Raw genomic sequence first — 26,070 nt, 5'->3', positions numbered from 1 at the left:
CAGACACTAATTCGCCGATATTTTTCCGTATGCAGTGACCTTAACTACGAGACCTCTCGTTATAGCTTCGACCACCGCACAGCGCAAGTGCGAGGAGAAAACCGTGATGAAAGAATGTAAACAAACGTGCTCTTGGAGGTAAATAGTAATAACAGATTCTTAAAGAACAAATTTAGTACAACAAATCATTTAACAACTTTTAAGGACTAGTTTAATTAACAAATAGGAACGCATGGAAAATATAAAAACAAATTTCATGGCTCTTTCGATTCACTTATCTGTCACGTTTTCCACGTGTTCTGTTTAAATTGTTTATCAATGTCACATTCCGGTAAACTGCGGCAACAAACTCGAAAATAATTAGCTTGCAATCAACAACCACTGAATGAAATATTATTTGTCGATAATACGTTAAAGGTGTGTAATAAATATAAAAAACGTGCATGTAATACTAAGTTTAGTATGTATGATGCATTGGTTCAATAATTTCGATAACATTAAAATTTCAAGAAAGTCGTTTCATATGACTTTAAGTTAAGTATTGATGGCTAGATGTAAGAACTCACACATCATGAGACAATATCTTTGTTAGATTCGGTTTTATGTGTGTTTGGATTAGTTAATTTAGTTATGTTGTAAACTATTATGCATGTTTACGTAATTTTGGCTGCTGGATCGCAATTCTTGTCACGTTAACCAAATGTGTATGTTTGTGCTGCTCGCACAACTTAATATAACGGAACTATATACAATTGTCAAACTAGTGCGAGGTTTAGCGAGCTATAAACCGGGTTTATCCAACCAATTTCTCCAGAAAATTCCTGTAACATGTCAGGCATATGACAGTTGTTTTCCAGTCGTCCGTAAGTAAGTTTAAAAACTGATGTGCCAGTGTGAATGCGTAAATCATATAAATGTATGAGTGATTAAAGGGGCAATAGCTGTCAAATGCGTGTTTACCGATTTGACCCAAATTCTTATTTTGTTTTAATACATACTATAACGAATATCGAAATTAACAAAATTCCAAAAGAAATAAATAACAACGCATGAGCTCGCTATTTTGTATCCACATTTCGTACGTATTTTGAGACCAGACGCCATCCAATTATCAATCGAGATGAACACCAAATACTGCCGACGATTACCTGTTTAAGAAAGATTAAAATGTCCGTGAACGAAATTGTTATTCCTGGTGGCTCCCATGTTTAACTTTTAATATTGACATAAATGAATAAGCCACATGATAAACACATGCACAATCATCTAACCTTAAGGTTAAATTAAGGATGTTCGCTACTCTGTTTCAAAATAACAAGCCTTTTTAAAGATCGTTGTAAATTGATAGTATATAAATAAAGGAACAAAAAAAGCAGAAAAAATGAAGGGTTCGTGTGCTTGTTTTAAGCCATTGACAATTTGGCGGTAAATAATCCTCTAGATTTTTCATACATTTATAGGCACTTTTTTCCTTTCAAAAAATATGAAAAAATAACAAGGATTTTATAAGAATTTCAAATATGGCTTTTAAAACTATATGTTATAATATTATGAAAAAGAAAAGTAGGTGTTAGCGGGCTAAATTTTTAATGGCACTACATTAATAAAACCAGAGGATTCCGAATATCTGGCAAAAATTCAAAAACAAGAGAAGCGAACATCCTTAAAAGGTTACATACATACGGATTCAAATGAGTTGAATTATTGACTTACAACTTACAAGTCAATAATACACCAGTGATGGTATTTATCTTATTTTGACGAAATTGAACCAAACTTACTTCCATTAGCAAAATATTATTTCTATATTTTGCTTTTATAAATGTTTGAAAACAAAAACAAATCTTTTTTTTTTAATTCGAAGGTAATGCTCCTTTGAAAATAACTAACCCGATTTATATCGAAGACGGTTAAAGATGGAAAAGTTAACTGAAAAAGAATTTCAATTCATAGAATGTCTTAGTAGCAATTATTCGTTCTGATAGAAATTATGAAAGTATTACCTCACTGACAAGATACAAATGTACCAAATTATCAATTTTATACACGAACTTTGTACACTTCCGATCCTACACTCAAAAAAAGTTTAAATGTATATCATAGAAGTAATTGTATCTATACAGTAACTGTATCTTTACAGGTAAATATCACAGCTTTTTTTCTTCCTCTTCCTGGATAATACAATGAGTACCAAAAATATACATGTTGTGATTGTGCTTTTTTCACTCATAGGTGAGTCTTTTGAAATTAAGTTTGATAAAAGTTAGGTTACTCCTAATATAAAATAAAACCACTCAAGTTGAACTCCCCATCGACTTTAATTTCAAGATTGAGTTATGATTAAAGTCGCATTTTTGAATTTTCTTTGAAGCTAACTTTCGAGTGTATCTCCAAGAAGGTGTTAACAAATGAGAAAGTTTGAGATAAAGTTGATTTAAGGACAATTTGGTCGAAAATCGTGCCTTCTCCTTCGGATACATGATGTGATTTCGGCCGATATATAAATTTTACTATGATCACGTAGTTTTATACCAGTCACACGTTTTATATATCATATGTTGTGTATGATTAGACGAAAGTTACCCGCAAGGCGACTTTTACGGGTGTATGAACAATCTTGATTCTCGTGTTTGTACTATTTAAGAAATTTGTTTAAGCAGTTGAAAAAAATCGAAATTGCAAAACCAGCCTCTGTTGCAGCAGGTTCGGAATGAACTCTCTAATAACTTCTTTTCAGTTGATATAACTGATTGTATATATACTTTATGTGTGGTAGTGCATGCCTGTGTTGGTTCATTTGACATTTGAAGAATATAGTTTGTAATTGGATATATATTTTTAAAGGCTATAACTGTGAGTAGACTTGTCTCATCAATGTGTTTTTTGTACAGAATAAAAGGTAATTTAAACGTTACAATATCTGATTTCAGGCTATTTTTTGAAGGGATTGGCTACCTAGTTCATGTTCATCTTCAATTGAACATATCGTCTTACGTTTAAATTATTTACTAAAAAAGAATCAGATAGCAACAATGAAGTGGTACATTTATAGATCAGATTATGTAATAACTACATGAACTAGGCAGTGTGTACTTTTACTTTGTTTAGTTGGCGTATCGATATATTCAATTAATAATGTTCACCTACTTATTTACATTTACATTGTTTATCAAAAATATAGTTTTTGTTAGTAGCTTTTTGTGCTGTATTTGTATGTCCAAAGTCAGGAGCCTGTAATTAAGTGATTGTGGTGTATTGCTGTACATTTAATATTGTTTTGTAAATTAATCAGGCCGTTAATTTTCTCGTTTGACATTTATCATTTCGGAGACTTGATAGCTTGCTATGTGATATGGGGTTTGTGGATTGTTTAAAGCCGTACGATGGCCTATTGTTTTGTTAATTTATACGTAAATTGGTCCCTGGTGCAGAGTTGTCTCATTGTCAATCATATCACATCTTCTTATGTTTGTATTAAATAATTTTTACAATATAAAACATTTAGGAGTAAGTAAAATATATTATTATGTTTTGTAAAATATCAGTTGCAACTCAAATATGTAGCTTTTTCGAATGAACATACAAAAAAAAATACCTGATAGATAATTTAGAGCAATAACAGTAAATTTTATTTGCATAGAAGATTTTTTTTTAATAAAAGAGGTATAATATTTAATGTGACATTAACCACTTATATGTATCATCCTATTTAATTAAATTGTAGATTACTGTTCCATCTCAATCCAATACTTTTTAATATATATGTGTAGTAGGTCCATTTTATTATCCAAAAGGACAATTTTCACTCGTATTACAGAATTAACATTTTTTCTATTCTCTGCTTGTCCTAACTGGTTTTGGGCGAATTTTTCCTGTTGAATTTGTATGATAAATAAAGGAAAACCAATAGGATATGAATAATTAGGAGCAACTTATAATGAGGCATTTTCTGAGAATCAAAGACAAAAACATGCATATGTATAGTTTAACATCCTTTCAAGACTAATCTTATTACTTATATTATGTAGACCATACTTTTCTCAATATCATCGTTGATTAATAAAGAAATTATTTAACATAAAAAACACAAGTTGACCTTAGATCGGATTTTGCTATTTTCTATGTCTATTTGGTGTGATGGCTCCTCACGTGTTCAAGTACTTATACATCATTGGTTTTCAAAATATTGGTTTGAACTTTTCCGAAGAAAGTAAATAATGAAAAGTGCTTTCGACGCACTTATTTTGTTAAGATCTATTATGATTATCTCCAGTTTCCTCAATTATAGTTCAGAACACACAATTATCTATTGTTCCTTAATCAAACCAATCTAAGCCATCATTTAAAATTTTTCAATGGAGAAAGGAAAAATACCCGATCACTGGCTAACTGCAAATGCATTCCGACATACAAGAAAGGCCAGAAATACATACCAGCTAACTATAGGCCAATATCCCTAACATGTATCTGTTGTAAAATAATAGAATATAAAGTCACCAGTAACATCAAGATACATGCAGAGGTAAATAACATCCTATACCCTATACAACATGGCTTCAGGAGTAAAAGATCATGCAAAAAACAACTCCTTGAATGTATCGATGATATCACCAAAAAATCTGTAAAACGGAAAACAATCAGATCTGCTAATACTGGACTTTCACAAGCTTTTGACAAGGTGTCCCACAGTTTATTCCTCAATAAACTACACCATAATGGAATTCGAAGTAAAACAAATAAATTGATAAAAGAATTTCTCACTAACAGAATCCAAGTTGTTGAAGGCCAAACATCAGTCAAAGTGAATGTAGAATCCAGAGTTCCACAAGGATCTGTCTTAGGACCATTCTCTTTCTTTTTAACATTAACTACCTACCACAATGCCTACACTCAACAGTGAGACTGTTTGTGGACGATACTGTTGTCTATTTAACCATATCATCAGAAAACGACCGCCATAAACTCCAAGAAGACCTGGACAAACTGGCAAAATGGGAAAAACTTTGGGAAATGGAGTTCCACCCTGACAAATGCTGCGTCCTCATAGTAAAAAATAAAATCCAATCAAGTGGGACTACAAACTCTAAGGCCTTACTCTGGAGCATGAAACATCGACTAAATACCTAGGCTGCACCATTGCAAATGATCTAGATTGGGAAGAACACATAAACAACATCACATGAAAAGCCAAACCGAAACCTTGGTTTCTTACATCGAAACCTCCACATTAGAGCAAAATCCATCGAATAGCATGCCTATAAATTATTAGTAAGACCGCAAATAGAATACGCCACGACAGTATGGGACCCGTACCAGCAAACCACATAGATAAAATTGAAAAAGTACAAAGACGAGCTGCACGAAATGTATCCAGCAGACATACAAATACTAGTAGTTCAAGTGTCAGCAACATGATAACTGTATTAGGATTTAAAAAAACAAGACGAAAAAAAGCTCGACGCATCATGTGTTACAAAATAGCAAATGCCCTTGTAGCCATAGACAAGAGTAAATACCTACAAAAACCAACAAGAAGCTCTAGTCGGACAGGACATCATACTTACCTATTACAGCCAGCCACCAAAGATTGTAGGAAATGGTCCTTCTTCGTAAACACCGTCAAGGATTGGAACAAACTGCCTCCAGATATCGCCACAGCAAAGTCTCTTGAGATATTCAAGTCTCAAGTGACCAAAATCTCTAATCAAATCACCTCAATAATTTGTTTTTAACCAGTTTTTAATCATGCGCAACTTCCAGAATATATTCATCATGTTGAATGTAGGCAGTATTTGTTGTTCATAAATATTCCTCATGTATTATGCGGTGGAAAAACAAGAGACAAACATTGTCGCCTTTCCAAACTGAACTCTTCAATACTTGTTCTCCGTAAGGACGCTATTAGTATGTTTGCAAAAATGTTATAGTAAATAGTAATAATGAAAACAAATAACAAGACAAACAGTTCTTACTGAATGTTTGAAATTATTTTTACTTAATTCAACAAACAACTAGTATATAGTTTTATGTGAAACTAGTTAAAAAGCTGATATGGGGACCAGGGGACCCATCCAATCAACAAATTGAATGAAAAATATATGCAGCATTTATTGTGACTGATTATAAATTAAAACACTATATATATCTTTGTATAGATATTGAAGCGGAAAAGTGCAAATTATTATGTAAATGCATTAATGATCTGTTACTTATTGGCAGTGAGTGTAAATCAAGGGTATTTTCATTTTTATTCTTTCAATTAGTTCATCACTTGTGACTTAAAAGAATCTGTATTTACAATTAAACACAAAACAGCCTGCATCTTCTCCACATTAATCCCCACCATATGCGACAAGTTTGGGAACAACAGCTAGGATGTTTGGTAGGGTATTCCAAGTTCGGATGTCTGTTTGGAAGAAGGAAAACTGATGTGTCTTGATCCCTGAGGTAGGAATGCTGGATATCATCGTGTGGCATCTGATTTTGACGTTCTTAACTGTGACTGAATATTGTTGCGATGGAATGGAAACTATGTAGTACACAATCTTAGAGATCATTACATCTTCCATTGAGACTCGTCTTTGTTTTAGTGTTGACCATTTGAGTTCTGAGATTAGTTTTGATACACTGCTGTAAGAAGAGTAGTATCCGTTTATGAATCAAACTACTCTTTACTGAACATGTACTAGTTTGTCTATGTTCTGTTTAGTGTCTGGATACAATATTGTTGCTGCGGATTCTACATTTTGTCTGACTAAAAATGGACTTTCACATTCTTGTCTCAGCAACTGAAGTTTCTACGACGCCAAGAAATGAACAGATTAAGTTTGTCTTTTTCGTTATATTGTCAATGTTTTTTTTTTCAAGAGAAATTGGTTCTGAAGGTCAGGCCCAGATAAGTTGCATGCTGTATATTCGTATATCGGTTTCTTCGCGTGTGTTTAATTTTCGCTTTGTTCGCTGCAGCTAAAGAAACCCCGCGTAAATTTTCCTGCATATCCAAAGATTTATCAGAATTGAAAGTTTTATACATTTAATAATTAGTTATGGGGTCGGTTATGTTGTTCGACGACAGATCACAAGAATGAGCATACTTAGATGGTGTCTTCCCGATTGTCCCACTTTTTGAAATTACAGGTAAAAAATGTAATGAAATTTTGTGGGACAATCGGAAATATGTGTGTGGGACAATTGGGAAGCTTAAATGTGGGACAATCATGAATTGTTTTGATAGTGATTATTTCTTTTATTATATTGTGAAGCAGGTAATCAATGTAACTTATAAAATATGAAAAAAACATGAACACATTATGATATTTACATATTTGTTTTTGCATAATACTTAAAGGGGCCCTAGCTACGAGATATATAAAAAAATTGAAATATGATTTTTTTTTGTTCAATCATTAATGAAAGTGAAATAGTGAAATATTAATTCCTTTTTAGCAGCCAGTATGTTTCAATCTTGTCAAAATAAGCTAAGAAACATTGATGATGAATTATTCACTTGCAAGTGAATAATTCGACCTCATTGAATCCGTATTCATGTGACCTTCAATTTAACCCCTTAGCTAGAGATGGAGTACGCATGAATTATGCGTGTTCAGTTATTAAAAGGAAAAGAATGTCAACCTTGAAAGTGAAACAAAGGTAAATCATTTGATTCGATCCACAAAAACTCATTCTTATACAGGTAAAACCGATGATTAACATATATTTTTAACCTATAATATGAAATTAAACAGACCTAGAAAATCCAATTGCACGAGTTCGCTTTCTATTCATATCTATATTTATGTTTATATCGCTTATATGACCGTCAACAGTCTTTGGAGGTCAACTCGATAGGTAATTAGATAGCGTCTAAGACTAAAAAATAACACGAAACGATGATACATATTATCGAGCCCATGCCTTGTTAATTGTTTATTTTAGACTTTTTATAATTTGGATATACGTTTTAGTATGTTATAAATCAAATATGAGAATTTGAGTCAAATCGATGAACATGAAGTTGACAGCCAATGCCCCTTAAAGATCTCTGTTTTCATAATAATTAAATTGGCTTATTGTACATTTTACACCTTTTGACAACACATAAATCAGTGACATGTTAAAACAAATGTATAATTAGCGACGATCTACTGATTGGTGTCAGAACCCGAAAAAATTGCATATAATGTCAAAATAAAAGAAAAATAAAATAAATCAGATTTGTATATCTGTAATGATCAAAACCAATTTTTAGCATGTCCCATTTTCCCGATGTACATAATTTACATTGAAAGTTTTCTGAATTATGTGTATTTTGGTTTGTAGTACTCTATCATTTTTATTTTTAATCGATTACCTGTCAGCCAATTAAGTTTATGTTGTTTACATCTTTAACAATACGATACAAAAATATTTTCGCGTGTATTTTCCCATTCAGCAAAAATTATACACAGTGAAAATTTAACCAGCCCATTTTGTCATCAAATCGCGAAAAAAAGGTGACGGGAAAAAAATCAGATATACGGTATGTGCTAGACTAAGTGTATATATGTTGTAGTCGAAGTGTATATATGATGTCTGTTTGTGATGTTGATGGCCTAATATTTATCAGAATTTAATTCTGTAAAAGGAAATGAAATATACCAGGTTTATCATTTAATACGCTAGAAGCAAATTTCTTGTACATTATCATCGTAAGCCAGGTTCTCATCTTTGCAGAGTATCTAAGTCTTAAGCTTTTTGTACTTTTAAGCGTCTTCGATACTGCTGATATAACGATACAAGAGGTAATTATCTGCAAACATTGTTCAGTAGCCTCTGATGAGAAACCTTATCGAAGGCTTTGCTAAAGTCCATAATTATTGCATCAACTATTTGGTTGCTGTTGATGTTATCAGCAAGGCCTGTGACATTTAAAATCAGTTTTGATTCACAGAAGCGTGTTTTGTCTGAATGTGATGTGTATCAAGATGTTTTATGACTACACTAAATATGATATGCTCTAGGATCTCACAGCAGACCGGCGTTAATGAAACGGGTCTGCAGCTGGATGGTTTGCCAAATTACTTCGTTTTTATACAATTGTATTATGTATGCATGTTTTCATTCTGATGGTATTCTGATTTGATGAACTTAGACTACATAAATAAGAGCTGACGATGATGATATCTCCTTGGCAAATTCTTTTATGAATCGACCTTCCGACTGTTGGTTTATTCATGCCGGATAGTAGTTTGAGTAAATACTATTGATGTACAGAAAAGCTCCTTGATGTTAGTTGTATCCTAATATGTGAAGACTGCAGTGAATTTATCATTTATGATGTTTGCTTTCTTCCTGCTCTCTGTATGTGTTATCCAAATCACACATTTTGCTTTTGATAAATGACCAGAGGCATTTTTGGTTTTTCCTGTGTCGAAGGTGAACATGCTGAAAACGTAATTATTGTATGCTTTCCTGCATTCCGACTGGCAATTGGTTTTGTAGAATATTTAGCTCACCTGGCAAAAAGGGCCAAAATATAGATTCCAACACTGCAACAAGTGTGTTACGATATTTCTCCACTCGAGACAGTTTTATTTTAATATTTAAAGCGCGAGGCTTGCCGATCTTTTTAAATAGTTAAAATTTAACTGTTGAGAGTGGAGAAATATTGCAATACACGAGTTATAGTGGTGGAATCTGTTTCTCTAATGATTTTTATCCTTCCATTTCAAAAATTTGCAAAAAGTTGTGTTCTTTATACGTGACGTCATCAGGCATGGTCGCCTTTTTTCATGACGTCACAATAGGATATTCAGAAGAAACCAAGAAAAATTGACGTCATAATTAAATTTCGTCCAATCATTTGCCGAGAACAGATATTTCACTAGTGAGGAGAACATTTTTTTCTCAATCGGTTGGGAAATGTGAAAATAGTGAAAAAAATAGAGAATGATCTTTTCTAATCACTTGGTGTTCGTCGTCTGTCGTCGGCCGTTAACTTTTACAAAAATCTTCTCATCTGAAACTTCTTTGTCAAATTTAACCAAATTTGGCCAATGCCTTTCAATCACGAATGTCACCAATTTTTAATTATATTTTTTTGTCTATTATCTTGAAAACTATAAAGATAGACAGAAATTTTAAAAAGCAAAAATGATCAGCAAGAAAAGACCTACAAATAATTCAACATGGTCGAAATCGTCAGTCAACTCTTAGTTGCATTTTTTAAAAACAAAAACAATCTGAAAAAAAAATTTGCCTTACATCGATAGTGCAAAATACCACCTACTTGACACAATATATTGCCTTTCATCGATAGCGTAAAATACCACCTGCTTGACACAATATATTGCCTTGCATCGATAGCGTAAAATACCACCTGCTTGACACAATATATTGCCTTACATCGATAGCGTAAAATACCACCTGCTTGGCACAATATAAAGATCTTTGAACTCGGTCATTGCGCTTACTCGCTTGAACAGTAGCGTCGTTTTGTCTCTCATGTCTAAATTTTGCAGTATGGAATTGCACAAAACCATAAGGTCCCTATGTGACTTTTTGGAAATATTAATTTTTTTTCTCTTTTGAGTTAAATATACATTTTCAGAATAAATGTTTGAAAAATTATAAACCAAATATTATGAATTATGGTTGATGAGTCCAACCACTATCAAACATGATTGCCGCCGTTACTAAATTATACAAAAACATTAAAAAAAAAACGGCCAGTATAAAAATGTAAAATTGGAAAAAAATAAATAACAAAAAAATAAATAATCCTATGAAATTCTTATTGCTTACTTAATTAACGTGAATTCGTTGTCACTCATTGGTCATCAGGTTACTATGATGTTACCTGTAATCTTCGGTCGTTTCAAAGCTTGGATTTTAATTGTTTTTAATTTTTTATTGTATGGTCAATTTGATTATCTACAAATAACAAAAAGATCCATTTACATTCATTCAAACAATGTCAAAACAATTCTAGTGCAAAAACATTTAAAAATATTTAATGTAACCCGTGTAATTGTAACTAATTAATTTGTTCTTTTTTGTAGGTATAGAAACTATAAATGTTCAGATACAGGCAACACCTTCAGAAGTAATACTTGGACAGAATAGTTTACAGTTGAGATGTTCTTATACAACTGTGACAGGAGAATTTGTTACAAGTGCAAATATTCAGGCTAAAATAAATGGGCAGTTTAAAACACTAGCCACATTTTACACTCCATCAGTTCCATTCAATGCAACCCTTTCAACTGATGGTAAATATTTAACAAACAGAGTGACTCTTACCAACCCAACAACTTTCTCTACAGATTCTGCTATAATGCAGTTTTCCCAGATAGCTTGTGAAGATAAGAATGAGTACATGTGTGAAGTTTCATATGCAGGTTCAGGTGGAAGTACAGCTGCAACTTCTGGTGTCACAAATATAAGTGTTAAAGGTACATGTAAATAGTAAAAAAATGCATCATCACTTACACTTTGCCAATTTAAAAAAATGTTGCCGTTTAAGTAGATTATTGTAATACTGATTTATGATTTTAACTTATCAAATTATGCCAACTAAAGATTGAACGTTAAAACAGACTAAAAAGTTATTAATGAAGTGACTAGACTGGACAATTTTTATATAAGTATTATCAAAATGCAGCCGTTCACAAGCGTCTAATGAAATTATTTCGATAAAAATGAACACAAAACATTGGGTTTTTGTATGTATATTTCAAATTACACAGTTTAATAAATAATTGCTTTAAAATATACGATTGTTCTTTAGGAATAATTTTGATTCAGTATCATCACCGACATGGTTTTTTATTTGGTCTCGGGTCATCTGTTTTGCTACTGGGAGTATCCGGTTAGACCCACCAAACGTCGCCAGGAAAACTAACATAGTCAATTAAGTTTGGAGTGAAGATAACAAGATTTATTGATAACGCTCAGACACATATATGTGTTCCAAGAGGTCAAAGTATAATACATAAGCAATAAAATGACGAAATGACGAAATTAACATGCAGTACTATTAAAATACATAGAAATCAATTTGTAAAATATTTTAGAATAAACAAGCAATTTTTTTAATAGAAATTGAAAGTCGTTTGTAGACTTCCATATTACATATGGATAATATTTGGTCTATTTTTTTATGTATTGCGGATTAATAGTATAGTATAGTATCTAGTTTAGCATTGGTTTCTATATATAACAAAAGAATCATGTTGACATATAAATAAAACATGAAATTTATCACCACCAAATTCATAACATAGATTACAGATTCTCTCGTGTCTAGGTATATTTTGCCAACGCCCTGTCTCGATGTCCTTAGTTTTGTTACCCAACCTCTATTTTGTTCAGATATTCTGATTAGATATTTTTTTCTATTTTAAAGTCCTTTTTAAATATCCCATAAAATTGTCCCCGAGATGTATTACTTTAACGCCAAACCATGAGGTAATAAAACTGATCTCTCAATATTCGATCAAGATGTTTTTTATCACAAAGGCCAATCTGATTCATGAAAATGTATCTTAGACCAGTGTTGTTAAATATAGATTCTGTAAATCATTCTACTACACTACTACACTACGTTTAACTCGAATTTGTAAAGGAAATCTTCCCAATTCTCCATACACCATAAAATTGGGTGTAGTATTTCGAACTTTTAAAATTCTTTTGCAAAATTTCAAATGCACCTGTTCAACTACTTTCAAATTCTCAAAACCCCAAACCTCAGAACCATATAAAAGAATTGGTTCTATCATAGAATCAAATAATTTCAGTTGCAAATCTATTGGAAATGTTTTTGTTTCTAACAACTCGATATATGAAATGCATCGATTTTTGCGCTTGGTCAATAAGTTTCTCTATGGTATCTAAAAAGTACCGTTAAATTTAAAGAGAACACCAAAAATAAGAAAAATTTTCAACAATCTCAAGTACTTTGTCTTGTAATATATATTCAAAACTCTTTTCTTCCTAACGCGAAATATTGTAACTTTTGTTTTATCTTAATATACTCCTAATTTCCTCTTTTCACAATATGACTAAAACATGTTTAGTGATAGCTGCATACCTTCTTCTGTTTCAGTATCAACTGCATATAATATAAAAAATAATTAAAAACAATATGCCCAATTCATTTTGAAACTTCTCTTTTATAATTTCTAGTGGAATTCCATCTAGACTCTTAAAGAAGTCTTCTAAGTCTTTTAGAAAAATTGAAAACAACAAAGGAGATAAATTCTTCACTGCCTAACACCTGCTAAACAATGAAAAAATTCTGACTGACAACCATTATATTTTAGACTTGAGTATATTCCTTGGTACATATTAAAAATAATTTGAATCACTTCCCTTTAGTATTACTCAATTGAAGTTTTCCCCATAAACCAGATCTTGATACCGTATCGATGCTTTCCGAAAGTCTACAAAAGTACAAAAACGTTTTTTGCCAAATAAGTAATACAACTCAATGAGTGCATGGTATTACACTAGTCATTTTTGGGGCCCTTTATAGCTTGCCGATTGGTGTGAGCCAGGGCTCCGTGTTGAAGGCCGTACTTTGATCTATAATGGTTTACTTTTACAAATTGTGACTTGGATTGAGAATTGTCTCATTGGCACTCATACCACATCTTCTTATATTTATGAAGTACACACATATCATCTACAGTTGAATACCCGTTCTGAAACCAGCTTGATTTTCATGTACGAGTGAAATTTTATGTGCGGAAAAAAAAACAAGAGAGTATTGAATATAAAAGCAATCAATTTTCCTATTCAACAAATTAATGTTATAGCTCTAAAAGTATCTGGACCTTTGGACAATCTTTACTTTTAAAAACTGGTATAAATATTCCTGTTGTCCAAGTTTCAGAAATATTATCTGTATCAATATCACATTAAATAGCTTGGTGTAAATATATATAAAAAATGGTGGGGAGGTTTTCAAAAACTCATTTAGTATTCTATCTGATCCAGGGGCTTTATGATGTTTCAAGTACTTAATGGCATCTACAACCTTTTGTTCCGTAATGACCCCATTTAATATTTCCATATAAACTGGGTCACTACACAAGGGAATGATGTCAATGCCACTAAAATATGCTTCGTAATTTGCATTCATATTTTTAAAATATTCAAGAATTTACCAATATTGATAGAGGGATTATCTTTTTGAAGCCAGAATATTTTTTGACTGTATTTCAAAATCCCTCAGAGTTATTTTTTGAAAGAGCTCTCAGTTCATCTAAACATTTTTCTTTATACCGTTGATAGTTAATGTTAAGTGTCTTGCGGTATTCCTTAACCTTACTATTCATTGTCAGTTTATGATCATCTGATTTCACTCTATCATATAAGTTTCTAGCCTTGTGAAACTCATTACGTTTGTCTTTATTATCTTTACCAAACTATGGTTTATATTTGCTGTCGGGATAAAGAAGTCTTTTATTAGAACATACTCACCCCTTCTCGTCCAATGAAAAGTCAGTTTTTTCCCTTCTAATTTTCATAGTAAATGACTTTCTATGCACTATAAAATGCCATACATGAATGACTTTTCGTTGTAGATTAATTATGAGAGTGAACTCTTAATAACTTCACTAACGAAGTGAACAATCCCCAGATATTCGAGTCGATTATTTTTTTTCAAGAATACAATGTCAGACTGCTGATATATAAAGCAAAGGATTTTTTTAAGAAAAAAACCCACAATACATGTACATTCATCAATAAAAAGTAAGCATCTGATGTTGACTGGTCGAAATTCAAATATTTATAGAGTAAATTTTATAATTATCAAAAACTATTCACATTTCAGAAAGCGGATTGATATAACATTGTGTGCTAATTAAAATCAAGAAATTTAAGGTATATAAGTATTAAATGTTTACCTGATGCAGAAGAAAAACTCAAATGTTTGAACAATTTATCCTTTTTGTCCTCACAAACTATGTCATTGCTATTTCATTCCATTCATTGCAATGGTCATTACCTATGTTATATACTCACTTCATTGTAAAAAGTGAATTCTTATTTAGTTTTGAATATTACAATGGGAAAGGATAATTTTGTAAGGTCACTCGAAAGTGTGAATATGTTCTAAATTGGTAAGACAATACTTGGCCATGTTTTATGAAGATTTAAAGCCCTCGGCTACGCCTTGTGCTTTAAATCTTCATAAAACATGACCAAGTATTGTCTAACCTATAATTAGATGTGTTAGGAAGAGGGTTTAAATACTGCGCTGATGTTAAATACCAATACCGATGTGGACTTTCTCAAAATGCAATTGCACTGAAATGTATTCCGGCGTAGTATAATAGTTTACCTTTGTGGTGTGTTTGATACAACATGAAGCGAACAGTTAACGTCGACTCCAAATTTTAAGACGTGCATTGGCCTTACGTAGATCTTCATACATTCATACATTAATTTGTATTTGTTTGATTTAAGAGTGCAAAACAAAACTTAACAAAAATATATGTAAGAGTCAAGAATGGGAATGACGGATTTTACGGCCACAAGACCAAATATATATATTAAGCGATATGATTAGAATATGTTTAATAGTTAAATAACTCAGTTTGTCTCTCCACAATAGATATGTCCTATTTCCGTTGCAAAATATAGATAGCATGCATTTTGTGTCCAGGGATACAGGGACGCTTATACATGTGTGGCTTAATAAGTCAGTACTAATCTGAACACATCGTTTTATCTTTATATAAAAAAGTAAATAAAAAGTGGACACAAGTGGATACAGTGCTATTTCTATATAAAACTTTAAGAAGCAGGGGGCTACAGAAGAAGGTTGTCTTGCTGCGCATCGTTTTAATGTTCAAGAAAACCACTTTTCATGAGCTATATGTGATTCGTATTGTCTACTACTATCTGGGTATGAATGCAATGAATGGACAGAGGGACGAAAGAACGGACGGATGGACCAATTCACCCATCACTATATACCGTCCAATTCAGAAAGCGGAGTGTACAGTGAATCTATTGCAAAACAAAATGAAGCAAATCGAAAAAAAAATGCCCGACATATAATTTAGCAGACTTTGTTTTGAAAGAGGTGAAAATGAATATTCCATTTTCAAAATAACCTCCTGACCCAAAGATACTAACATTAACTTCTCCATATGAAAGTTTAACACCACTTTCAATAATATCTCAATTTAATCGTGGTGTTCTGTTTTGTTGGTGGAAGAAGCCGTGGTAACAAGAAAAAAAAACCAACTTCCGACCCTTCACCGAAACGTCAATTTAACATGCTTGATAATGTCCAAACGTTGTAATCTTTTAAAAATAATATTTAGATAAAATAAAAATATAAAGATAATCCAATTGAAAACACTTTTGTTTAAGTCTTTTTTTTTAATTGTCAAGTACACAAATTTCTAGTTTGGTCTATTTTTAGAATTATACGCTACTGTGTAACACATTTCTCTATTCTAGAAAATGATATAAAATAAGAAGATGCAGTATGATTGCCAAAATAGACAACTATCTACCAGAGACCAAATGACGTAAATGTTTGCAACTATAGATCACCGTATGACAGACCCCCAACATGGAGCAAAACCATTCCCGCATATAAAAGCTAAGAAAGGCTCCGACATGACAATTATTTTTTAAATAAAATTCAAATAAACGAATGTTTTGAACAAGATTGATGTAGAGTAAAAATTCGGATTCGAATGTGGTTTGATTCCTGTGTTTTTTTCTATTCATTTATTTTGATCACTTTGTAGATTTCCCTTGTAGTCGTTCAACAAAATAGTAAGAAATGGGGGAACAACGATCTTAAACTTAATCGATCCCTACTATGACACAATGCAAGAATAATGTTCGTGTTGTTTTGCTGGATCCTCGTCCGTGTATTGCGGAATAAATTGTTACTATTTTATTGTTTAAAAATCATCTCAGCATTATCAAACAAACCCATACAGGTAACTATAATGAATGATTATCTGTGCTTTTTGAGATGGTCCCCACTATAGCCTGTAGTGGTATTGGTATTTAACATCAGCGTCAAAATCGTATTGACTTTCCTAACACGTCTATTAGTCTTGCCTACTACTCCGTTTGCCATATCTATAAGTACATCAACAAGGTCATCAACTAGACGGTTTACCTTTTCAAGAGTAACATCATTTCTGTCAATATTACTCAAATCGTGATCAACCTGTTGTAATAATATTACCTTACTTCCCAACTCCTTTGTTTTAACAGGGGTGATCTGAGTCGGATCACCCCTACCAGATCATCCTACCCTGAGTTTCTTTGTTCTGCATGCCTTTTTTGTTCTGTAACATTTTGGCGGGAATGTCGAACAAACAATAAAACTTAAAAACATTTATGCGGAATAAAGACTAACTTTCAACTTTTATGTGGAAAAAATCCACTAAATTTCCAGTGTCTATGCGGAGAATCGAACTCAAGACCTTAAGCATACGAAGCCGCGATTCATACGCCTAAACCAGGACAACTGGATTCAAACTTTGTTAATTTAACATATTAAAACATTTTATCCAGGGATCACAAAGGGTATATACTATAAAGTAATATATAAAGTATATTATAGTTATTGTATGGCATTCTGAACTAGAAGTTTTTAAGCGTAAATGTTTTTTTATTAAGTCGGGAGGAGCTGGGATGTAAAATAGTTATCCCACTCGGACATGGTCCCGTCCTCATGGGATAACTATTAATTGTTTACTTGATAACGCTTATAAATATTCGTCTGCTTTTCAACAGTCCCATTTAATGTGAGTATTAGTATGGAAAGCCTCAGCTCTCATATATTAGAGATTTACAAAACGTTATGCTGAAGCTTAAGATGTAAAGTTAAGACAGCGTGATGTTGAATTGAGTCATCTAAATTACAATATGCTAAGTTGAATCTGCGCAATGTTGACTTGCAATGACAAGTGCTTTAGTCGTGATAGTATAATGATAAGTCACGATGTTGTGATGATATGCTAAACACGCATAACGTTGGGTTAAAAGTACATGATGTGAAGTTGACGTTGCATGATGTTAGCTTGCAGATGGATACTGCTCAGTCATCCACTTCGACAGCTATGATAACAAATAAAATGAATAGCTAAAATGTATGGTGCTGACTTGTTATTAATAAATGTTGAGCTGAGATAGTACGATGTTATATCATTGTGATATTACGATAGGTCTATCATGCAACCTGTTGATTTAAAACACCATGATGCACAGTTGAAAGTACATGATGTTAAGTTAAGATAACACGATGCTACACCACTATATCAATACGAAAGGCTTACCATACGATTTGTTGACTTAAAACAACACGATGCAACGTGTTAAGCTAAGATGCTCACTTTAAACTACACGACGTACAGTTGAAATTTTGTAATGTTAAGCTACGATAGCACGATGTTATATCATTATAATGTCACAATAGGCTTATTATACCATTTGCCTATTTAAAACTACACAACGTACAGTTGAAAGTACGTGATGTTAAGCTAAGATAGCACGTTGTTATATCATTAGAATGTCACGATAGGCTTACCACACGATATGCTCATTTAAAACTACACGACGTACAGTTGAAAGTACGTGATGTTGAGCTATGATAGCAATATCTTATATCATAATAATTTCACGATAGGCTTGCCATACAATATGCTCATTTAAAACTACACGACGTACAGTTGAAAGTACGCGTTGTTCAGCTAAGATAGGACGATGTTATATCATTATGACGTCACGATAGGCTTATTATACAATTTGTTCATTTGAAATTGCACCACGTACAGCTGAAAGTACGTGATGTTAAGCTAAGATAGCACGTTGTTATATCATTAGAATGCCACGATCGGCTTACCACACGACATGCACATTTAAAACTACATGACTTTTAGTTGAAACTAGGTGATGTCAAGCTAAGATAGCATGGTGTTATATCATTTGAATGTGACGATAGGCTAACCATACAGTATGCTCATTTAAAACTACACAACGTACAGTTGAAAATATGTGATGTTGAGCTATGATAGCACGATGTTATATCATATTAATATCACGATAGGCTTGCCATACAATATGCTCATTCAAAACTACACGACGTACAGTTGTATCTTTCGCCTTCTTTTATTCATTTTTGTGTATTTTTATTTATTTTTTTTCGATTCTCCCCTCCCCCTGAACAGTATAATAGATAGATAAATGAAAACAGAAACCCTTTTCAACAAAATGAGATCTACAAGTAACTCGACGTGACCGAAATTGTAAATTTCTTCCTCATTAGATATATTGCCCTTAGGGTAGATCGGGTGTCTTCTCTTTAATAATTTCTAGTGGAATTCCATCTAGACTCTTAAAGAAGTCTTCTAAGTCTTTTAGAAAAATTGAAAACAACAAAGGAGATAAATTCTTCACTGCCTAACACCTGCTAAACAATGAAAAAATTCAATAAATATTCCTGATGTCCAAGTTTCAGAAATATTATCTGTATCAATATCACATTAAATAGCTTGGTGTAAATATATATAAAAAATGATGGGGAGGTTTTCAAAAACTCATTTAGTATTCTATCTGATCCAGGGGCTTTATGATGTTTCAAGTACTTAATGGCATCTACAACCTTTTGTTCCGTAATGACCCCATTTAATATTTCCATATAAACTGGGTCACTACATAAGGGAATGATGTCAATGCCACTAAAATCTGCTTCGTAATTTGCATTCATATTTTTAAAATATTCAAGAATTTACCAATATTGATAGAGGAATTATCTTTTTGAAGCCAGAATATTTTTTGACTGTATTTCAAAATCCCTCAGAGTTATTTTTTGAAAGTGCTCTCAGTTCATCTAAACATTTTTCTTTATACCGTTGATAGTTAATGTTAAGTGTCTTGCGGTATTCCTTAACCTTACTATTCATTGTCAGTTTATGATCATCTGATTTCACTCTATCATATAAGTTTCTAGCCTTGTGAAACTCATTACGTTTGTCTTTATTATCTTTACCAAACTATGGTTTATATTTGCTGTCGGGATAAAGAAGTCTTTTATTAGAACATACTCACCCCTTCTCGTCCAATGAAAAGTCAGTTTTTTCCCTTCTAATTTTCATAGTAAATGACTTTCCATGCACTATAAAATGCCATACATGAATGACTTTTCGTTTTAGATTAATTATGAGAGTGAACTCTTAATAACTTCACTAACGAAGTGAACAATCCCCAGATATTCGAGTCGATTATTTTTTTTCAAGAATACAATGTCAGACTGCTGATATATAAAGCAAAGGATTTTTTTAGGAAAAAAACCCACAATTCATGTACATTCATCGATAAAAAGTAAGCATCTGATGTTGACTGGTCGAAATTCAAATATTTATAGAGTAAATTTTATAATTATCAAAAACTATTCACATTTCAGAAAGCGGATTGATATAACATTGTGTGCTAATTAAAATCAAGAAATTTAAGGTATATAAGTATTAAATGTTTACCTGATGCAGAAGAAAAACTCAAATGTTTGAACAATTTATCCTTTTTGTCCTCACAAACTATGTCATTGCTATTTCATTCCATTCATTGCAATGGTCATTACCTATGTTATATACTCACTTCATTGTAAAAAGTGAATTCTTATTTAGTTTTGAATATTACAATGGGAAAGGATAATTTTGTAAGGTCACTCGAAAGTGTGAATATGTTCTAAATTGGTAAGACAATACTTGGCCATGTTTTATGAAGATTTAAAGCCCTCGGCTACGCCTTGTGCTTTAAATCTTCATAAAACATGACCAAGTATTGTCTAACCTATAATTAGATGTGTTAGGAAGGGGGTTTAAATACTGCGCTGATGTTAAATACCAATACCGATGTGGACTTTCTCAAAATGCAATTGCACTGAAATGTATTCCGGCGTAGTATAATAGTTTACCTTTGTGGTGTGTTTGATACAACATGAAGCGAACAGTTAACGTCGACTCCAAATTTTAAGACGTGCATTGGCCTTACGTAGATCTTCATACATTCATACATTAATTTGTATTTGTTTGATTTAAGAGTGCAAAACAAAACTTAACAAAAATATATGTAAGAGTCAAGAATGGGAATGACGGATTTTACGGCCACAAGACCAAATATATATATTAAGCGATATGATTAGAATATGTTTAATAGTTAAATAACTCAGTTTGTCTCTCCACAATAGATATGTCCTATTTCCGTTGCAAAATATAGATAGCATGCATTTTGTGTCCAGGGATACAGGGACGCTTATACATGTGTGGCTTAATAAGTCAGTACTAATCTGAACACATCGTTTTATCTTTATATAAAAAAGTAAATAAAAAGTGGACACAAGTGGATACAGTGCTATTTCTATATAAAACTTTAAGAAGCAGGGGGCTACAGAAGAAGGTTGTCTTGCTGCGCATCGTTTTAATGTTCAAGAAAACCACTTTTCATGAGCTATATGTGATTCGTATTGTCTGCTACTATCTGGGTATGAATGCAATGAATGGACAGAGGGACGAAAGAACGGACGGATGGACCAATTCACCCATCACTATATACCGTCCAATTTAGAAAGCGGAGTGTACAGTGAATCTAAGGCAAAACAAAATGAAGCAAATCGAAAAAAAAAATGCCCGACATATAATTTAGCAGACTTTGTTTTGAAAGAGGTGAAAATGAATATTCCATTTTCAAAATAACCTCCTGACCAAAAGATACTAACATTAACTTCTCCATATGAAAGTTTAACACCACTTTCAATAATATCTCAATTTAATCGTGGTGTTCTGTTTTGTTGGTGGAAGAAGCCGTGGTAACAAGAAAAAAAAACCAACTTCCGACCCTTCATCGAAACGTCAATTTAACATGCTTGATAATGTCCAAACGTTGTAATCTTTTAAAAATAATATTTAGATAAAATAAAAATATAAAGATAATCCAATTGAAAACACTTTTGTTTAAGTCTTTTTTTTTAATTGTCAAGTACACAAATTTCTAGTTTGGTCTATTTTTAGAATTATACGCTACTGTGTAACACATTTCTCTATTCTAGAAAATGATATAAAATAAGAAGATGCAGTATGATTGCCAAAATAGACAACTATCTACCAGAGACCAAATGACGTAAATGTTTGCAACTATAGATCACCGTATGACAGACCCCCAACATGGAGCAAAACCATTCCCGCATATAAAAGCTAAGAAAGGCTCCGACATGACAATTATTTTTTAAATAAATTTCAAATAAACGAATGTTTTGAACAAGATTGATGTAGAGTAAAAATTCGGATTCGAATGTGGTTTGATTCCTGTGTTTTTTTCTATTCATTTATTTTGATCACTTTGTAGATTTCCCTTGTAGTCGTTCAACAAAATAGTAAGAAATTGGGGAACAACGATCTTAAACTTAATCGATCCCTACTATGACACAATGCAAGAATAATGTTCGTGTTGTTTTGCTGGATCCTCGTCCGTGTATTGCGGAATAAATTGTTACTATTTTATTGTTTAAAAATCATCTCAGCATTATCAAACAAACCCATACAGGTAACTATAATAAATGATTATCTGTGCTTTTTGAGATGGTCCCCACTATAGCCTGTAGTGGTATTGGTATTTAACATCAGCGTCAAAATCGTATTGACTTTCCTAACACGTCTATTAGTCTTGCCTACTACTCCGTTTGCCATATCTAAAAGTACATCAACAAGGTCATCAGCTAGACGGTTTACCTTTTCAAGAGTAACATCATTTCTGTCAATATTACTCAAATCGTGATCAACCTGTTGTAATAATATTACCTCACTTCCCAACTCCTTTGTTTTAACAGGGGTGATCTGAGTCGGATCACCCCTACCAGATCATCCTACCCTGAGTTTCTTTGTTCTGCATGCCTTTTTTGTTCTGTAACATTTTGGCGGGAATGTCGAACAAACAATAAAACTTAAAAACATTTATGCGGAATAAAGACTAACTTTCAACTTTTATGTGGAAAAAATCCACTAAATTTCCAGTGTCTATGCGGAGAATCGAACTCAAGACCTTAAGCATACGAAGCCGCGATTCATACGCCTAAACCAGGACAACTGGATTCAAACTTTGTTAATTTAACATATTAAAACATTTTATCCAGGGATCACAAAGGGTATATACTATAAAGTAATATATAAAGTATATTATAGTTATTGTATGGCATTCTGAACTAGAAGTTTTTAAGCGTAAATGTTTTTTTATTAAGTCGGGAGGAGCTGGGATGTAAAATAGTTATCCCACTCGGACATGGTCCCGTCCTCATGGGATAACTAATAATTGTTTACTTGATAACGCTTAAAAATATTCGTCTGCTTTTCAACAGTCCCATTTAATGTGAGTATTAGTATGGAAAGCCTCAGCTGTCATATATTAGAGATTTACAAAACTTTATGCTGAAGCTTAAGATGTAAAGTTAAGACAGCGTGATGTTGAATTGAGTCATCTAAATTACAATATGCTAAGTTGAATCTGCGCAATGTTGACTTGCAATGACAAGTGCTTTAGTCGTGATAGTATAATGATAAGTCACGATGTTGTGATGATATGCCAAACACGCATAACGTTGGGTTAAAAGTACATGATGTGAAGTTGACGTTGCATGATGTTAGCTTGCAGATGGATACTGCTCAGTCATCCACTTCGATAGCTATGATAACAAATACAATGAATAGCTAAAATGTATGGTGCTGACTTGTTATTAATAAATGTTGAGCTGAGATAGTACGATGTTATATCATTGTGATATTACGATAGGTCTATCATGCAACCTGTTGATTTAAAACACCATGATGCACAGTTGAAAGTACATGATGTTAAGTTAAGATAACACGATGCTACACCACTATATCAATACGAAAGGCTTACCATACGATTTGTTGACTTAAAACAACACGATGCAACGTGTTAAGCTAAGATGCTCACTTTAAACTACACGACGTACAGTTGAAATTTTGTAATGTTAAGCTACGATAGCACGATGTTATATCATTATAATGTCACAATAGGCTTATTATACCATTTGCTCATTTAAAACTACACAACGTACAGTTGAAAGTACGTGATGTTAAGCTAAGATAGCACGTTGTTATATCATTAGAATGTCACGATAGGCTTACCACACGATATGCTCATTTAAAACTACACGACGTACAGTTGAAAGTACGTGATGTTGAGCTATGATAGCAATATCTTATATCATAATAATTTCACGATAGGCTTGCCATACAATATGCTCATTTAAAACTACACGACGTACAGTTGAAAGTACGCGTTGTTCAGCTAAGATAGGACGATGTTATATCATCATGACGTCACGATAGGCTTATTATACAATTTGTTCATTTGAAATTGCACCACGTACAGCTGAAAGTACGTGATGTTAAGCTAAGATAGCACGTTGTTATATCATTAGAATGCCACGATCGGCTTACCATACAATATGCTCATTTAAAACTACACAACGTACAGTTGAAAATATGTGATGTTGAGCTATGATAGCACGATGTTATATCATAATAATATCACGATAGGCTTGCCATACAATATGCTCATTCAAAACTACACGACGTACAGTTGTATCTTTCGCCTTCTTTTATTCATTTTTGTGTATTTTTATTTAGTTTTTTTCGATTCTCCCCTCCCCCTGAACAGTATAATAGATTGATAAATGAAAACAGAAACCCTTTTCAACAAAATGAGATCTACAAGTAACTCGACGTGACCGAAATTGTAAATTTCTTCCTCATTAGATATATTGCCCTTAGGGTAGATCGGGTGTCTTCCGCCATCTTCGGGAGCTACCATTTGATTTTTATGGGGGGGGCTAGGATGAAATTTGAAAAAAAGCAGGATGAGCAACTTGGCAAAAAAAAAGGCAGGATGACAGTTTATGTAAAAAAATGTCAGAATAAACTAATAAAAAAAAAGGCAGGACCGAATAGAGTGAAAAATAAAAAGGCAGGACAGAAATTACAACTAAAAAAAAAGGCAGGACAACATTTTTCATCCTAGCCTCCCCCCCCCCCCCCCCCCCCCCCCCCCATAAAAATCACATGGTAGCTCCCGAAGTTCTCATATAACACAACACAGTCGGTCTAGATCTAAAAAAATATGTAGTACTTTTCATCTCGATGAAGAAAATTATGTGATTTATCTGATTAAAACGACTATTTGTTTTTGAATACAGAATGTTTTTTGCATATTTTTTTTCAACTTTTCCATATAACGGGAGATAACTCGGATAACATTATTTTTTGTCGTTTTTTATTTTTTTAAATTTTTTGCCATGGCGTTTTTAGTCTGTTTTCGACTTATGAGTTTGAAATCCCTTTGGCATATTTCGTCTCTAATGATGGAATGTGTAGGGACTTTATCTATTTTGTTTTGTAGACAGAAAACGAGTCTCGTGATCCCAATTTTTATTTTTAATTTTCTAACATTGAGTTTTCCATGTATAGTTTATACAAAATCTGACAATACTGCATAACCTGTTGCTTGCAAAATGCTCTGTGGCCCAAACTTTTTATTATGTTTTTCAAAAAAGAATAAACTACATCATGTACATTTTGGAAAATAATTTAAAAAAATCTACCGATTTTGATTTAGACCACACTCATGAAAACTCTAAAAGAGAGAGAGAAAGAGAAACTGTTGACATAAAAAAAAACATATCTGCAAATTCTTCAAAGCAATACCAAAATAATTCATGCACTTTAACAATTTTTTTCAGATTTTTGATTTTTTTCTTTTTCTTTGAAAACACATATAGATAGAGAGAAGCTGCAAAGAACCAAGAAAATCACTATGGACAAGAAAATAAGTGACGGAAATCATTAATTGGCTTCTTATTATAAGTTATAGGGGTCATTGTCCATTAATGACTTTACCAATTTAAAAAAATAAAATATTCTCTGAGTGGATATATACATAAACCTGGGCACTATTTTACTTGGTGCTGGAAAAATGGTTGGCACTGCTGTAAATAATGTATTTTTTTTAAAGTTGACGATTTAGACTGAAGGC

General features: G+C 32.5%; 1 protein-coding gene across 10 annotated transcripts in view; it reads left to right on the top strand.

The window, feature by feature from the left end:
* The first annotated feature begins 2,112 nt into the window (after positions 1-2,112).
* The window catches only part of LOC127700196 (uncharacterized), a 185,372-nt gene continuing 161,414 nt past the window's right edge, over positions 2,113-26,070 (top strand). For 3 of the 10 annotated variants that reach the window (XM_052203603.1, XM_052203598.1, XM_052203599.1), the window contains exons 1-2: positions 2,122-2,232; positions 11,040-11,432. In XM_052203603.1, coding sequence (XP_052059563.1) covers positions 2,184-2,232; positions 11,040-11,432 — 442 coding nt within the window. In that variant the 5' untranslated portion in view covers positions 2,122-2,183. Of the gene's footprint in view, positions 2,233-11,039; positions 11,433-26,070 lie in introns of all 10 variants that reach the window. The other 7 variants (XM_052203602.1, XM_052203600.1, XM_052203605.1 and 4 more) reach the window with 6 other exon arrangements.

The sequence above is a fragment of the Mytilus californianus genome, unplaced genomic scaffold (genome assembly GCF_021869535.1).
Source record: "Mytilus californianus isolate M0D057914Y unplaced genomic scaffold, xbMytCali1.0.p SCAF_5, whole genome shotgun sequence".
Lineage (NCBI taxonomy): Eukaryota > Metazoa > Mollusca > Bivalvia > Mytilida > Mytilidae > Mytilus > Mytilus californianus.
Note: the sequence above shows the minus strand (reverse complement) of the source record. Positions and strands in the feature narration are given on the sequence as shown.